The sequence below is a fragment of the Perca flavescens genome, chromosome 3 (assembly GCF_004354835.1).
Source record: "Perca flavescens isolate YP-PL-M2 chromosome 3, PFLA_1.0, whole genome shotgun sequence".
NCBI classification, from domain to species: Eukaryota; Metazoa; Chordata; class Actinopteri; order Perciformes; family Percidae; genus Perca; species Perca flavescens.
The window spans coordinates 31,231,942-31,250,411 of NC_041333.1; the positions used below are offsets into that span (position 1 = coordinate 31,231,942).

Below are 18,470 nucleotides of genomic sequence, written 5' to 3' on the forward strand. Positions count from 1 at the left end.
CCCACAATGGTCTAAAAGAGTGCTCTGGAAAACATGGGAAACTGAACATTTGTTTGGAATTTATTGATCATTTTGTAGTATGGCTCCTCCTGATATTTGCATGATTGTTGACATGTACCTACCAGTCTGGAAACAAGGATCCTCAAGTAATAAAGCTTTTGTGCACAATAGAGACAAGGAAAAGGCTAGCACAAAGTGTCCTTTTGGCTGTTGCAGTAAAAGAGAATCATGTATTGACATAAATGTGTTTATTTGACCATTTTTATAGACAAAAATCTCAAAGACAGCAGCATCTGCCATGTTAATTACATGTCCAAGGTAAACATTTTACAAAAAATAAATAGCTTAAAAAGGAAGCCGTAATAATAAAATAGTATGGTCCTTCACTGAAGGGATATAGGCCCAATGTGCCATCTCTTTTGTTTTATAACAGTGTAAATTAACAACAGGAATGAAGAAATCAAATATACATACAAGAGTCTGAAAACAACTGTGAACATTTGCATATGATGCATTAACAAATAAAAGTCTGGAAACGAATAAAATTAATGTTATTTTTCATATACATGATAGATAGTATGCTTATCACTTAACTTAGTAATAACACCTCTGAAGAAATATTTGTGGCATTTCATATTGTTTGTACCACTGTTCCTCTCAACTGCATTATAATGCACCTGGGAGAAGGCAAAAATTAAACTACAGGGCTGAGGGAAATTCTCTGTCACGGGTTTCTCTGGTCATGAATGACCAGTCATTATCTATGCTTATTCATTTTACTTGCCGCGTAAACTCAATTTCTATAAATTCTATAAGTCTAGATCTGCATTGAAACAATCTGTTCTGATGTAGGCTATAACTAGCACATTTTAAAGTCCTAAATATCATCAGATTTAGTGTAACTTAAAAACATCTTCATCACAATCATTTAACACAAAACATTTTGGTATGTGTGTAGAAAAGAGAAGCAATCAAACATGAGCTTATTTCCCAGAGGCTTAAATTCCAATGCATCGATCCTATCTCAATAATAGGTAAATGGCATGATCCAAGCTTTATAGGTGTTTAAGTTCTGTGAAGGACAATTGGAGGTATATTTACACTGTGCTGGTGTTCGACAGCAGGTTTCATGCCATTGTTTGCTGCTAGAACATTGTCCAGCCTCACTTTAAATGATAGGTAACTTAGAACATACTGCAGATTATACCAGACTTCATCCAAAAAGTTAGTCTGTTTAAAGAGGGACAAGAAAACGTCTCTTTCTGAAGAATATACACACACACACACACACACACACACACACACACACACACACACACACACACACACACACACACACACACACACACACACACACACACACACAGCACCTTCATCTAGCATCTATACATAGCATCACATGTACATCCTGAGGTAGATTTCCTTTGTTTCAAATCTCAATAGTGGTTGTTAAATGTCAACAAAAGATAACAAAACAATATTCAGGCTAATGCCCCTGATGTGACTTGAGGCGACCAGTTGGTAACATTGACAGATTATGAGGCAATGGGCCCCTGGGCACAGATGTGTAAAAGGCCCCCAACCCCTCCTAAATACTGTAGAAGCAAGAACTCCAGACTGAAAGAGAGACAAAACAAATACAAACAATATGACGTATTTGAACCACATTTTACAGCTGGACCAGAACTCTCAGAATCTCAAAAACGACGTAGAGATGTTGTTTGTAGTCGTTTTGCATCTTTTTTGTAGTTGTTTTGTGTCTTTGTAGTCATGTGTGTCTCTTGGTGTTTGCTTTGTCACTTTGTGGTTGGTGTGTGTCTCTTTGTGGTTGTTTTGTGTTTCTTTTGGCGCTTACCCACTGCTAGTACCAGCTCTACTCTACTCAGCTCGACTCGACTCCATTTTCCATTGCAGATTTAGTACCGCCTCATGCCTGAGGCGAGCGTGGCTGGTCGTCATAGCGACGCCGCAGGAAACTGCCGTGACCTAACGCAACACACACACAGAACGTCAAAGGTGTGTTGTTTTTGACTCTCTGCATGTGGCTGTTGCCACAGCCGGAAGAAAAATGTTGTTTCAAAAGAAGCTGGAGGCAGCAAAAAAAAACCAAAAAAAACGCAGCTGGCTAAACTATTTAAAAATGGCGGGTTTGTTCAGGACACTCCCGTCTGTCGCTATGATGACGCAGTGATTAGTGACGATTCTCTCTGACCAATCAGTAGTCTGCAGGTTTTCACGTCACCTTTTGGTATCGCCTCAGCTCGCTTGGAACCTCGACGGAGGTGATACTGAAAAAAGTACCTGTTAGCAGGTACCAGGAATTTTTTTCGTAATGGAAAACCATTGGTGTTCGCTTTGTGTTTCTTTGTGGTTGTTATGTATCTCTCTGTGGTTGGTTTGTGTCTCTTTGTGGTCCTTTTGTGTCTCTGCCCCCTGACCCCTTTGGCCCCTGGGCCTGTGCCCAGTGTGCCCAATCAGTAATCCATCCATGGTAGATAAGTGCAGTCAGACCAGAAAGGGAAAGTTCACTATACTCCTGTTCTTCATAAGCACTCTTGGTTGAGACATTCTCCAGAGACTGGCTCTGGGAGTTTGTTCAGATCGCACTTCTCTGGCTCAACAGTCTTCCCAGTGTAGTCTACGCAGAAGACGCTGCGGCGGCGCTCCCCCTGGCCACAAGTTCGTGAGCAGACAGACCAAGGTCCCATCTGCCATATGGGGCACGGCAGATCCCCGCAAGGCCTTATGTCTACGGGCTTCAGGTCTTTGTCGCACTGGCTGGAGAGGAAGCCCGCGCTGTCTCTGCATTCAACATTTCTCCTGGACCATCCGGAGCCACAGCTCTTGGAGCACTCAGACCACTCCCCCAGCACCCAGTCAGGTACGCCAAATGGATGGATCATATGCAAAGACAGGGACGAGCCCTTCCTCTCTTTGGATTTGTTGAAGGTCACATCTCTAGGGATGAAAAATGTATATTTGACCTTGGGAGGGTTGGCGTCCCCCATAGTGGCAAGGAGTTGGATGGTGATGGCCTCCTTCAGCTGCCTGAAGCTCTGGATCCTCTCCAGCGTGGTGGAGGAGCCGCTGTACTTTAGCACAGCACCCAGCACAGGAATGTCCTGCTCCACCGTGGATACAGAGAAGTTACCGTTGAGGATGTAACCGCCACTCTCTCTCTTTATAGCCAGGTAGTTCCCGTCATGTTTGATCCCTCTGTGGCTCCGCTGTTTGATGTCAATGTTAGTAGCGCCAACAGGAATTGTGACAATGTCGCTGTATCCATAGCTGTTAGAGAAAACAAAGAACTGGATTTAGATAATGCACTTTGTTTTCTTTCTTTCTTACTTTAAAGAAATAGTTCAACAATTTGGGTAATATGCTTACAGTCTTTGCTTTCTTACCTCTCAAATGCTCAGAAATATGCCTAACCAACACCTGTAAAGCTCACTACTTAATGCAATAGTTTGACATTTTGGGAAACACGCTTACAAACAGAGCCAGGCTTTCCTCATTTACAGTCTTTGTGCTATCGAAGCTCACCGGCTGCTGGCTGTAGGCTTATATCTAACGAGGGTGATCCTGATGAAGGCCACAAGCCGAAATGGATGGGTCTAACAAAAAAGTAGTTCTGTATACTACAAGTGTTGCTGGAGTTATACCTCTTCTGACTTTTCCCCTTCTCCATGCATCCTGGAAGTAGGTTAAATTGTACCAGAGATCTCTACTGGGTCTTTATTGAATGGACAGCTATGAAAGTGGTATGAATTTAGTCATCTAACTGAGGTCAAGAAAGCTATTATCTTAGGGACGTTTTGGAGCACTTACGTTGCTTTGTTGTAGGAGCCTGTAATCTTTCTACAGGTGAGCCCACTTCCTCCACACACTCCACATTTATCCACCCTCTTGTTGGATCCAATCACCTGGTCGCAGCCTGCCTTCACACACTGGCCTTGGACACACACCGATGTGGTGTCAGGTCCACAGGTCGTCCCGTCAATCACCTGCAGCGACGCAACAAGTAGATGTTGTTGATTCTTTTCATCTTGTAGATTTTTTTAACGATTGCTTATCTAGGATGTAGCTCCTATTCTATATTAAGATGCAGAGAGAATGACTTTTGACAAAGAATCTCAACTTAAGGTTAACTGTGAGAAGAAATAGCAAGTGGAGTTAAGGCTGATTTATGCTTCTGCGTAGAATCGATACGCCGGACCCTACGCCGTAGCCTGACATGCACCTCTCGAAAAAACTACACGTCTCTCGGCCGTGGTTTGGTAGCGTTGCGTTTCCCCCGACTCATTTCCTGGTTCTCCTTCTCCATAAACAACATGAAATCAAGGAGAAGGTTAACTTTTGCTGCTACGGATTTCTCACCGTGGTCAGAAAGCACAGGGGAGACACTTTGTTTCTCTCACTATGACTCTAGAGTCGCTACTCGCTCCAAAGCTAATCGCCTTCACTCACTCACTTTCTCCTTCGCTCTATCATCCACTCCCCACACACACACATTCCGGCTCGACGCACACACCAACACACAAGTATAAACTTCAGGCCACTTACGTAGGCTACGGCGAAAGCTCCGCGTGGAGAACCATAAAACAGCCTTTAGAGTTAATGTTAACATTATTCAGAAACCCGCCAGATTTCCCATGTGTCATGTAAGATTATTTGTTATTGCAATACCAAAAAGACTCAATAGTATGTGCTTAAGGGTACAATTGTGTTCTTTATCCAAATGTAATACAAACTTCTATTTCAGACTGAGTTTTTACAAATGTTCATTTTAATTGGAAAGCATCAGATCAATATTGGGACATGTTAGCTGTAAATGTGAACGTGTTGGCAAAATGGCTGTGCAGATACTGTACCTTGGATTCAAACACTTTAAATTCACTGCTGCCCCTGGCCCTGCAGAACAGCTTACATCTGTCTCTGGGAGAAACACCAGCGTACTTTGGGATCCACTGTTTTATATTCCCGTTGTAGTCCAGGTAGTTGGGGCTGTTGTACTTCTCACACTGCTCCTCTCTGAAACTCTTTCCTAAGGTAAAAGACGGAGTAAAACTCGTTACATTGAGGTCAACTTTTGAAAATGTAGTCATCCCTACAAAAATATATTTATAGATTAGTCGATTAATTGATTTGTCAGTTGAGAGAAAATGAATCAACATTTATTTTGATAACCAATTCATCATCTAGTCAATTGAAAAATGACCTGCCACCTATGGTTTTATTGAAATAATGAGCAGTTTATTATATATGTATTATGCAATTCAATTCAATTTCAATTCAGAAGGTATATGTTGTCACATGCTCATACAGTACAGTATTTGCAGTAAGATGCAGGGGGGCATGCTCTTGAGGTTGTGCTAAAAAAAAGCGAGTGTGCAATAAAGAGAATAATGGAATAAGAGTGAGAGGAATAAATATGAAAGATAAAAATTAAAACATGAGTCAAGTGGAGTGCATGGACTGAACTGGGAAAGAAAGCGTTTATGTGCTCTGCTCCCTTCACAAACCAGCATAGCGTTATTTCTCACCGTCGTTGTCGTCACAGGGCTGCGTGTTGCAGGACTGGTACTGAACCCGCTGTCCTTCACAGTACTTCCCTCCGTTCTGAGGCACAGGGTCAGTGCACTCCCTATAGGAGAACTCCACCCCTCCTCCACATGTTCTGGAGCACTGCTGCCACGGCCCCCACAAGCTCCAGCCGCCGTCCACAACCACCTGTGGTAAAACACAGCAAGAAAAGAGGGGGGAAAAGAGCAGTCAGAGTAGTTGGTTGGAGCTCAGTGCCAAAGGCAATCTCAGCTGTGTAGCCTAAACCACAGTCTGGGCTTCTGGGTTTGAGGCTGCACAGTGTGTTGGCGTGCCGTGACTCCAGGCTAAATCTGTGTTGAAGTTCGGCACGCGCCTGCTGTCTGCCTCTACCCACATTCCTGCCACATGTGTCACTCACCACTAGTGGAACCTGCCATGCTGCAGCTTTGTACGGCACAATTGAAAGTGTGTGTGTGTGCATATGTGTGTGTGTTTGCTAGCGTGAGTGTCCTTTCCAGAAGTTTTATGAGTTTGGACCAGCTAACATCACAACTGCCAGCACGTCTAGATTCATAAACAGATGTGTGATCATAACACAAGGAGAAAATATCTAGGCAAGCAAGCTAAAATGAAACATTGAGAAGTATAAATGTTATTCAAGGAAATATAAACAGGCATCATAAAGCAAACGGATTCACCAAATTCCAACAACGCTGTAATCCATACTTTTACAAATGTATTTCTACTTAAGGTCAAAGTAAACTTTATTATGCCAAATAGGGAACATCTGGTGGTCAAGGTGCAGGTACACAAAACAATCCTTAAAAAAGATGTAAATACAAATTAACAATATGCAATTCCCCCCTTCCATCCCCCCATAACACACCCACGTATGCACACACACAAGCACACACACACACACACACACACACACACACACACACACACACACACATGCACAGAAAAAGCTTGGCATACTTAAAACTTCTTACAACTGCGATGCTGCATATCTCAACTACCTAAGACACTGTATTTACTCTCTAGAGTTTTGTATCGATGACTTCCCTTAACAGGATAACCTGGAAGTTTTTCCTCACACAGCAGATTTCCAATGGAAATTTTTTATTGGGTTGTTGATAAAAAAAAGGTCTGCATCAAACAACTTATTGTAAGCTTATTACACAATCTTCAGCTGGGTTTGCCCACTTGTCATAGAATTTTAGATGTTAAAATTTCCATTTTTTTCTGAGCACTTAATTCAAGATATGTGACATTACATTACATTTAGCTGACGCTTTTATCCAAAGCGACTTACAATTGCTAGATATCAGAGGTCGCACACTTCTGGAGCAACCAGGGGTTAAGTGTCTTGCTCAGGGACACATAGGTTGATGAATCACAGCAGGAATCGAATCCGGATCTCCCACACCAAAGGCATGTGTCATATCCGCTGCGCCATCACCACCCCATAGGTAACAGCATTTTTTTTTTTGCAGAACCATAAAACTCCAGGCATGCTGTGCTTTAGTCATATTTTCTGCGTATATCAAAAACCCAATGTGAAACCAAAAAACAATGGCCATCGTCTAATGGAGACTGTCTTAGATTTGCTGACATAGATGTCTTATGACTACAAACTTGATTACTCTTTTTCTGAGTAATTGAGAAGTGCACTTTAAAGGAAGCGACTCATTGAAACTTACAGGCAGTTCAAAACAGAGCATAACAGCACAAGAAGAGAAAAGTTTTTTCGGTTCCTCATTTCGGTGCCTGACTTTTTTTTTTTTTCTTCCAGAAGCATCGCTGCATGGGACGCTACGTTACCCGTTAGCTAGTATCTGGATTAAACACAATGGATAAAATGTGACTGTACTCGAACAGCACTGATGTCTTTTACACAGCTAAGATTGCTAACATTAGCCACCATAAGCTACTGGTCATACCAGACCAACTAAAGCTGTAGCAGCAAACCCCTGAGTGTATTGAATTGAACAAGGCTGTGTTTTATTGTTAATTAATTCAACTTTTCATTTGTAAGAATAAAGAAGCAGTCTCACCAGCGGCTGCATCACATCCTGAGTCGACATGCACGCTCCTTGGAGGCATGTTCCGTTCAGGCTACAGGGGGTGCCATCAGCCCAGGGCAAGCTGCCGTTCTTGGTGGAGCACTGCAGCGTCCCATCCTCCTGACACCACAGCTGGCTACAAATATCACTATCTGAGGAGTTGGGGCATTGGACAAACTCCTCTCCAAACATCTGCTGGCACTGCTGGTCCAGGCTGTACTTGGTGCCTGGCAGCTCTCTTGGTAACGGTATGGTACTCTCTGGGACATCTAGCAGGCAGTCCCCTGTGGTTACAACAAAAAGCAACACTGTATGAGAATGATTATTTTGTGGTTTATGGAGATTATGGACTTTGTGGCACAGTGACAGTTGTAAATGTGTTGCTCTTTGTGTGTGGCATGACAACAGTGGGAAAATATTCAGGGCAAGTTGTGTCCTGACTATATAAATTAATAATGCAGTGCACTTTTATAGGCAGCCTGGTGTTCTGAGTCAGAACATTTGACAGCTATTCCAAATCAGAATTTATTCATTGTCCTCTAATGATTCCTTATTACATTCAATACGCTTTTTGTCTAGAGTTGTCAATGACGTCCTCAGTTCGGAATGAACTTTCTCAGCCACACAAGTTTTTTTTCAAACTGATAAAGAACATATTTTGCTGACACCAGCTGTTGCTTTTGGCTGAGGAGGTGAAGAACAGGAAGAAGTTCATTGTATGACTCAGTGGAAAAGAAGGTTCACTGATAGGTCTAGCAAGAATACAAACAATACATGATGCACAACGTGAGATGGGGAGAGGCAGGCGAGAAAGAAACAGAAAGGGAGAGAGTGAAGAGAAGAGGATGTGGAGAGAGAAGACGTGGAAATCTAGTGCAAGACAAACTATCCCTACAACCCATAATTTGAGGTGAGCAACATGTTTAAGCAGGAAAGCCATAGTTAGAGCGTGAGAGAAAAACAGTGTGTTTTATTCATCTTTGAATCAGCGCTAATAACAGAGCCACAGTGTGTTGGCAAACGTCCATGTTGGCAGAAGGTCTCTACAGGGCCACTTACTTTTTGATTTACTCAAACCCATTTCCACCTGGTATTAAAATCCTATCTGAGTGATCCAATCACAAGTGCACATCTCTAAGTATAGGACGCAATGAGAACACATTGAGATCCGATCACTCAGACCTCATTTGAAGGTGGTCTAAGCCACATATGACCACATTCTTTTAGCAATGTGTACTGGGCCACATTCAGGACTGCCTACTCAACTGTGAGCGGAATTACCTACTCATTCAAAGTATTTATGATGTCCCAGAAACCACTGAGAGTGAATCTTGTGTTTTGGAGGTTATTATCGTACTGTCGGTGATGTCTCAGGAACAGGATATTATGTACATACTGCATGGGCAAAAATCTCATCTAACAGTTGGGGGGACAATAAACATAAAATTTCTGAAGAGCAATTTTTGAAGGGGACACAAATAATACAGCCACAATTATACTTTAAATTTACCAAAATATTCTTCTTTAAAACCATTTATTTATTGTAAGTTTACAATCAAGCCACAAAAATACCGTAAAACATAATGACTTATTATAAGTGTCCCCATATAAAAGAAATACAATGCCTTTGTACACACAATTTGCTGATCATAATGTAAATTAGTGAGCCACTGGTAAAGCTCATCTGCTAAACCCTGACAGTCACACACCTCCAAGAATATGAACTAAGCTCAACACACTTACCTGAGACTCTCCACCTGACTGTCCCTGGTCTCCCTGTTTCTCAGTTCTTTCTGTCTCCTTTGCCTGTGACATAGTGACGTTAGTATTTCCATAAGCACCCATTCTTGGCGTTTTGTGTACTGAAAAAAATATCTTATGTCTGTATTTCTTTTCTCTGTCATTTTATCTGGGCAACAACAACACACATCTTTAACGTCAGATGTCTATGAGTTAGGTTCATAGGTTTACCACGCGGTCATATTATAATTATAAAATTATCTTGCGTCCTCCACATAAATATTAGGTTTCGTGTGGGACAGAGGATATATATTTAACTGCAGCAAACCTACTGATATAAACTGTAGATCTTAAATAATAACCCTAATATCAGTTCACACACATAATGTTGGGCATATCGCCGTGTTTAACGTTAGTTGTATTGTATTATGTTAGTTACAAAACAGCATGGTTATTAATGATATTTCTGGGGGGGTTGGGGGAGGACAGCCCTGTTTGCATATGAAGCGGGAAAGTGAGATCCAGGTGGGAAAACACATACTAAGAGCTGTCTGCTTGTGATCGGATCACTCAGATTGGATTTTAATACCAGGTGGAAATGTGGCATCAGTGTGTACTTTTTGACAGATTGGTGCAACAACCTGAAGTATTCCCTACCATGTCCATTGTCAAAGAACTCTGTGATGTAGAGAGCACTGCAGGGAGACCAAGGCGCTGTCTTGTTGAGGCTGACAAACAGAGGAGCCATCAGGTAATGTCCTCCCAGATCTCCAAACAGCCTCTCACAGGTCTTGGAGTCATCGTGAGGCATACTCAACACATGACCTGCAGTGGGAAAGAATGCAATGACAACGATGTGTAACATAGGTTCACAGATGCACAGACAAGTGGTTATGAATGAGTAAAAAAGAGTTGAACTAGCCTATTACATTTCAAACTTTTTTTCATAAATCCTACGCCCACACCAGCCCACCCATAAGACAACAAATGTGAGCTAACCAAGCTCATGTGCAGCTGTGAAGGCAGCTTGCAGGCCGTTATCCTCGATAACTGAGCAGCTTCTCTTGGGATCGCACATCGTCCCGACATCGGCCACACCCAACGTGTCGCAGCTCTTCTGTCCACAGATGTCCTGCAACAAAACCAAACAGAAAACACTGAAATTGGCACACCAAGGTCAGGATGATGATGTAAGACAAAGATTATTATTATTATTAAAGTATACAAAAGCAGACGTTCAAAAAACTAAAATCATGAGCAATTGTGTTCACCCAAACTGAATTATGTCTTATTAAGATTAACAAGCCTCGAGCCTAGCACAACGATTGTACATTAATTGGATAAAGCCTGACATCTGTCCTTTGCCTTCCGCTATCTACGCTATCTATTTTGCGAGGGCACCATTGTTGCATCCGGGGCAGTGGGTGTGGTATGTGCCATTCGAATGGCAGCAAGATACTACTGACATACTTACTACTTGGAATCCCTGTATAACACTAATACATGGGCGGCACATGGTAATTACCAGTGGCATACAGTATGTCAATAAGAATCAATATGTACTGGTGGAGAGTGGTATAAGTGCCATAAGCCAGGGAACCACAGCGGCAAACCAAAATCAACAGTGACTCACCCAACAGAATCGACATATGCCACTAAAACAAGAGCTGTGTACCATGAGCCACTTTTTGGTCTTTTCTGCCAAACAGCTTCAGTGTGATGGAACACTTAAACTCTCCACTGAAACCAAAATGCATACTTGTATTGCATCCAATTCAACTATTTCATTCAAATCAGTTCAGGTTAAGGTCTTGTCATGAACAATAAGTGTAGTATTGCACAATATTGGCTCAATCCGTTGTTCTAAACCTACATAAAGTGAACATTTTCTGAGAACCAGCTGGCAGAGTGGACTATCAAAGAGTTAAAGACATTATCCTATTAAATAGAAAATATATTAAGCATATGGGCAGCCCTGACTGACTGTTATGTTAATCACAAAGGATGGAGAGCCTTCACTGTCTATTTGTGTAAGTTGTTTTTCTGCCACTTTTAAGAAACAAATCAAAAACATGTTGCTCAGTATTTCCAGTCATAAAACAAAGCAAATAAATATCCTCAGAATGCAGCTGTGGAGAGCTGTGATCTGGGAAAATTAACAGTGTGGTGTATCAGAAATCTTTCCCTGCTCGAGAAGACGCCTGGCTGTGTAGGACGGAGACGGAAGCATCCGTGGCCTCGCCTCAGACCCAAAATACCACAAGGCAGAACCCTCTGTGATTCAAAACACATCTGGACTTGGAGCTGCCGTTTGAACCCAGCTCAGCGTGTGTTTGTACACCTTGTTCCCCAATAGCATCTGTCACTCATGTATGCAGACACACACACAAAGTAAGATGTATGGGTCAAAGCACAAGCTATCGTATGGCATTTGCAGATACTGCAGATTGTACAGACAGACGGATAAAGACACACATACAGTATAAGACCACAAAAATGTTTCCACTACAGTTTTACAACAGACAGTAGTGGCAGCAGCCTTCGGACTGTGACTGACCCAGACCCAGCCACTCACTCAAGCTGACCATTTAAAGTTTCTTAATCATGTCAGGGCTGATTTGTGGCCGCACTAAAGTTAGCTCATCCACGAGGAGCCTTCCGTCCTCTACATTTCAAAGCATATCTCCGCCTGAAATGGAAAAACAAACAAAACTGGGTTTGTGTGAATGATGGTTTCCACGATCGAAAGCAGCTTTAACAAATCCAGCACAAAACACATGTTCTATTCATCATTTCCCTGATCCAGGGTCAGATTTACATGCTAACGTCATTCAGTTGGCAGATAAATGCTAAGCCTGTCATCAAATCAAGCTGCAACCAGGGCACTTAACTGTAGAAATTTAATAATAGAGAAATTACTTGCCTAATGTATTGTCTGCTAACACCTTGTCAGCATGCACATACCAGATGGAAGAAGGCAGCCAAGTACAGCAGAACAAGCCAATCACAACTCAAACCCTAAGGACTTGTGAACTTATTTCCTGTCGAAGCATCCATAAAGCACAGTTTGCTCTCTGTTGACATTCCCCCTGCTTGGAAAAGATTACAACTATTCCATCTTTTCAGCATCCTTAATTCACCCAAAGGGCTAGAAAGGCTTTCCTTTAATTCACCTTGTTTAATTTTTTTTTCATTGATCTCACACATGTGCTCCCTGGTTGCTAAAAGAGCAAGATATGACAATAACTGTCCCAAGCAAAGATCTCTTTTTCAGCTGGATCCCCACTAAAAACATAACTGGCCCTAAAAGGCACCTGTGTTACTGTAAGAAACTTTGCTTTCAAGTAAATGTGTGGCTGCTGCTCAGAAACCACATTTTGTACTGCAGCTGGCCTGGGACTGAATTCCACCAAGGCTTAATTCGTGACTCATCCTTGCTGGGTTATTGTCTTCTGAATGGAGTACAAAATATACCAGACTATCATGTGTAAGTGGACAATCTATTCTAATTATACACTGTAAAGCACTCACAACATTGTTTCACGCACCAAACAGTCTAAAACCATGCTCTGAATAAAGGCTCCACTATCATAATCATAAACTGATACAAGCTATCTTGTGCTAATACTGAATAGTTTTAAATCTGTGTTAATCACATGTGGTTGATATATTGGGGGCCTTAAAAAGTTGTTATGGCTAATGTGCAAGCTCTTTTTGCCCGCCGGAAGAATGTATGTCCAATACTTATTCTCCTTTTACTTTTGTTTTAGTCTCCACCAACTCTCAGGGGAACTATCTGGCTCTTTAGCTGCTAATGCTCCTATGTTCACCAGTTAGTATTTAAGCTGCCTGCTGTTTGGTGTTGAGAAGGTAGAGTACAGTCAGTTTATCAAAGTTTTTGTTGCTGAAAACTGCTGCTGATAATGCAGTTGATAAGAGCGGTGAGAATGAATCAAAACAATAACATTGCAGGCCAGAAAACGAAACAAAATGCTGAAGATGGAAAAAAAACGCCTTATGGTGCTTAGGGGAACTGCTGAGTTGGGTGATAATTCTTAGTAGGTTCATCACTACAAGTGATACCATTCACGTTACACACAGGCATTTCACCCATTAGTTATATAAAAATATTATTAATGCATCTTTAAATTATAGTTTTATGACCAAATATTGTAAACATTCAGTATTAACTGTAGCTCAAACTTTCCAATGAAACCTTTGATAATAGTTCTCCTTTCATTATGAAATGAGGTGTTCCACAAGGATTTATTTTTTAACTACTGCAGTTTTAAACTTAAATAAAAGTTCTAGCAAATTTGACTGCAAGGTGGAGGGTGGGGGTGTGGCCTTGACCAACAGCCACTTTGCTCTTTTGAAAGCCATGATGTCTCTCTCTTTCTCATGGGTGGGCCAAATTCTCTGGGCGGGCAAAGCAGAGAAAGGGGAGGTAACCTTTCTCCTTATGACCTCATAAGGAGAAGATTCCTTATCGGCCCATCTGAGCTTTTATTTTCTCAAAGGCTCCTTATCGGCCCATCTGAGCTTTTATTTTCTCAAAGGCAGAGCAGGATACCCAGGGCTTGGTTTACACCTATCGCCATAAAGTGAAATTGTTATGCCATGGGACCTTTAAGATCCATTTTTCAGCTTTTTCTGAAAATTTAAACCACATCTCACAGTCTGTCTCAGTGGATGAAGTTTGGTCAGTTGTCATACAGATGCGAATGGCCTTCTTGAAATTTCCTCGACCATCCACTGACTCCTGGTTGATGACTTTTGACCCTTCTTAGTCGATGCTGTGACTAGTTTTGGTGTTCAGACAGCCTATGTTATCTGTTTCCAATGTTCATTAAATCTCTTGGGTCTTTGTTGTTTCATCATGTAGTCTCTGTGACAACTGAGCAAACTCCATCCACTGAAGAAGACTAGGAATCAGAGATGAAAGCTCTGGAAAGCTGGTCAGTGGACATTGAGTCAAACTACTGCCTCCAAGGTGAACAATTAACTTTCATGCTCAAATTCTGGAAAACGTATGTCATCAAATGTTTAAAACATTATATGTAGATGATGATATGTTTTTGCAGAGACCTCAACGACTATTCTGCAGCTGTGTAAAGAAGCTAAACCAGCTATGTACTTGGCCCTCACCTCTCTGGTGAAGAGCATGGCAGTGTCATAGTGCCCTGGATGCCTCTGGCTTGGTGGGTTGAAGAGCTGCTGCCAGGAGCAGAAGTTCCTCAGAGCCACACCTCCGTTGCTGGAGACCTCCGGGCCAACCTCCTCATCCTCCACCACCAACAACTTCACCACCACCACGTTTACCGAGTTCTTTATGCTGGGGTGCTTGTAAAGCTGGGCAGCCATCGACATCAGGGTCAGAATGTAGTGCTGTGGAGGAGGAGAGACAGGACACAACATTTAATTAATATTTAAGATACAGTGGAGGATGAATAAAAGCTGGCATGGTTAAAACCAAATGGGTAAAGGTCACGCAGCACAGCTTTTGCGTGATATAATGCTTGTCTCTCTGCCTGCACAAGCTAGAGCCTAACAATATTAAATATTTTTTTGTAGCCATTAGTGATATTTGAGACTTACAAAACCTGATAACACTTCACCAGCCAATATTCATTTTAAATTTTTTTAGTCCTTGGCCAATACACTATATCTGCATTAAGCTGAAATCAGCTGGTATGCTTCATTTAGCAGTCCAGCTCAAGCCCACACCAGACTGTAATTGGTCGAGGCGCACACAGAGACCTTTTCAAAATCACAAACTGATCACTGTCACTATATGTATATGTATACTATATATAAACAAAAATAAAGGTAACAGAGTTTGATATAAACACACTTTACTGTAGTGTGACACTACCTGTATTTCTCCTGCTCATAATTTACAGTATTGATGAGCTTGGAAATTGCAAAAATGTGTCAGACACACTCACAAGTATTTGCATCTTAAGCTTGCAACCAGGTTCAGGAAAACAGAAGCTTTATTTTACGCCATATTGTCGTAGCGAAGAATTCTTTGAAAATTTCCCATTTGAGAGCTCAGCCTCCAAATAGTTTTTATCCACTATTCATGATTGTGTCATGGGAGGTAGTGATGGGCAGGGGTTTCCACAGTGCTGTCATAGGGTTATGTTTTAGTGGAGAGCTGGTAAATCACAACGAATGTGGGAGACTGTGCCATGATGTGTATGGCAAAGTCTTCCATCAGCCTTGCTGAACTCACTTTTTCTAGGGTGGGATGATACTCCCACATAAAGTTTTCCACATGTGCTACATGAGCCATGTTGATTCTTGCCTGGGACCTCTAAATCACTAAAACCACCCCTGCTCATAGAAGACCAGGATAATGAAATTGGAATCTGATTTGTAACGAAAAGCCAACACAAGCCCAACTTATCAGTCTAACCTTTGTCCATGTGATCCTGGTGCCTAGAAGCCTTTCCATACTCCCTTTAACTTACTTACTGTGGGATGAGGCAGAGGGTCTGGCAGCTGAGGAACTTAAGTACAAACAGACTAGAACTTGGCTGCACCAGGTTGTGGCAGGATCATGGATTGTCATACTTTGACAGTCTTACTTTCAGAAGTTTTTTGTCATACAGTATCACCACCCAACGATTTTTCAATTTACATAATGGCTGTTTTGTATGATGTACAGCAGGAGAGGGTTCTTTAAATGAATGCATAAAGTAAGAGTAAAGACAGAAGAGAATATATATTGTAAGCCTTGTGAATCTTCCCTGGGTGATGCTAAGGCTCTGCTGCCAAATCGTGACCAAGTCTTAAGGAATGTACTTCAGCATTGCTTACAATTCTGTTGCCTGACCTCTTTGAGGGAGCCCACTGATTTCCTACCCTAAGCCTCATCATTGCCAAAACATGTTTTAAGAAGCAGCACTGAAAAACAAACCCTTGCCACTATATGTCTAGGCTATGAATTCTTACAAGCAGGATGGGGAAATTAAGGAGAAAGATGACGTCTTGTGTTTGTTTATGGGACAATCTGCGGATTAAACTTTTGTTTAGGTTCCTATCAACAGTGTGTGCAGGAAATAATGAGTTCATCGGGTCTGACCTTTATTTCATCTCCATAGAAGTGGGTCATGGTTGAGTCTGCTACCACCAGGGTCTCTATGAACCGTGGCGCGGAAACAAAGCGTCTCCGGCGAGGTTCCCTCTGTGCGTCACTGTCGCCGTGCGTAAAACTTTCCCTATTGTGCTTCTCCGCTCGACTCTCAGCCGCCGCGTGTTCAAACAGGAGGGGAACACCGTGGTTTTTTCTGAATGTCCTCCTCTTGATGACATGCAGCTGCTCGGCAGAGTCTGGCCCCAAGCCGCCGCGACGTTTGGGCTCAATTAAATACTCTTTCCCCTCCGTTATGAAGGAGCCAAATATGCCCGAGCACAAACTGACAGCCACAACCGAGCTTTGATCGTGATCTACATTCCCCGAGTAAAAGCAGCTCCTAAGCTGTCCTTCATTCTCCTCTGTCTGGTTCATACATTTCTGGAGATCAGCGACAAGTTGGGCACCTGAAGAGCTGCGTAAAGCGCCAACATCTCTGGCTTTGATGCGCTGTATGGTGAAGGAAGGCGCGATAAAGCTGGTATCTGGAATAAGGTTTAGAGTCAACTCCTTGCCAAATGCACTGACGATAAATCTCGGCTGATCCTCGCTTCTTTTCCAAAAGCGACCGCTGATTCTTCCATTTATCCGAACAGGTACAATATCCTCAGATTCAAATGGAGTGGAAAGTGCTGCGTTCATTACGCACAGGAGTAAAACGATCAAACACACAGTGGAACACATCTTCTGCAATGGAAATTGCGCTCAAGAGTAGTAACAATAAAGATTTTATTACAATATATGTCCTTTATCTCTGGTAATGGCGCGTCTTCTCTAATCGAATAGTTATTTCCTTAAATCAGAGATCTGTTCAAATGAAAGTGATTTTCCAGCGCTGTAAAGGCAGTCTTGGTCAAAGTTATGTCTGGTATTTAACTTCAGTTTGTCTGAATTGTCGTTTCTCATACCCTAACCAAGCTAAGTCTTGTACCACTCGCCAGCACCGCTGCAGTCTGGACATATCGGGGGTATTTATACTTTCTGCTCTTCCCTGGACATGAGGGGGTTTATTTTTGATATCCTCCGTTGCTGGAAATTCTCCTCCCACCCGCACTTTATGAGATACTCGCGGATAAAACGGATCCAATGAGAATAGGCCGACACTCCCCCCTTCTGAAATAGCTTGACAACCGTGCTCCTATTATTAACCCAGCGTGCTATATGGTAGCGGCAGGACATATATACTACACATAGCTGGAAGTCCGCTACTCGAGTTATTTCGGAGCAGTGTGTGAGAGGCAGGCCCCCACAGAGCCCGGAGCCCCCCATAGGCCGATCTGCTTTATCCCTGCACAAAGACCACCGCTGGACAGAGAACGGCTGTGTGTGCTTGGAGCTGACTGTCACCTTGAACACTATGAAATGTTTAATCACATTAGTAAATCTATAGGAAGAAGAATGTTATCATTTAATTGTGCGGTTTTGCACCATATATATTTAGCAGATAAACTTTCTTAATAATTCTGAATATTAAGATCAAGCAAACAGAGGTTCAATGAAAAAGGAGCAACGACTCAAATAAACCTGTTTAAACAAACCAGTATGTCAAATTTTAAAATTATATTTTTATTCATGATTATTTCTTTCCAGCACTATGACGGCTGCTAATTGGATCATTTTATTGATGCTGCTATAGGGGCTACAGGGCTTTTCTAAAAGGCTTTTGCTGTATTCCAAGACTAAACACATGTTCCGCCACGCAACATGTAAATCACTTCATTAACACTGTGTGCCAGGAGAATGCCAAAAGTAATCATGGAGGTGCAGTTTAACACATTTATCGTCAGGTGGCGCCAGAGTACAACACATTTGTTCAGGTGCTTAGACGCACTGACGCTCCAGTTAACTTCAAGTGCAAACAGGTGTCGTTCTTTGCCTGCATTTCGCTTTGCATGGGTCTTTAAACTTTTCTTATGAATGATGATATGCAGAAAACTAAATGCGTTCATGTGAACGTAGCCCTAATTCTTCTCATGTAT

The 18,470-nt window shown here is 42.1% G+C and overlaps 1 protein-coding gene across 1 annotated transcript; it reads right to left on the bottom strand.

Annotated features, from left to right (window-relative positions):
• Positions 1-2,313: 2,313 nt before the first annotated feature.
• On the bottom strand, positions 2,314-17,493 carry LOC114550477 (A disintegrin and metalloproteinase with thrombospondin motifs 8). Its single transcript, XM_028571278.1, has 9 exons — positions 16,441-17,493; positions 14,499-14,738; positions 10,350-10,482; positions 10,008-10,175; positions 7,602-7,894; positions 5,544-5,730; positions 4,872-5,044; positions 3,829-4,004; positions 2,314-3,288 (listed from the first exon to the last, which is right to left on the bottom strand). Exons 1-9 carry the CDS (start codon positions 17,173-17,175, stop codon positions 2,544-2,546), a joined length of 2,850 nt encoding a protein of 949 aa, XP_028427079.1. The 5' UTR covers positions 17,176-17,493; the 3' UTR covers positions 2,314-2,543.
• Between the last annotated feature and the right edge of the window lie 977 nt (positions 17,494-18,470).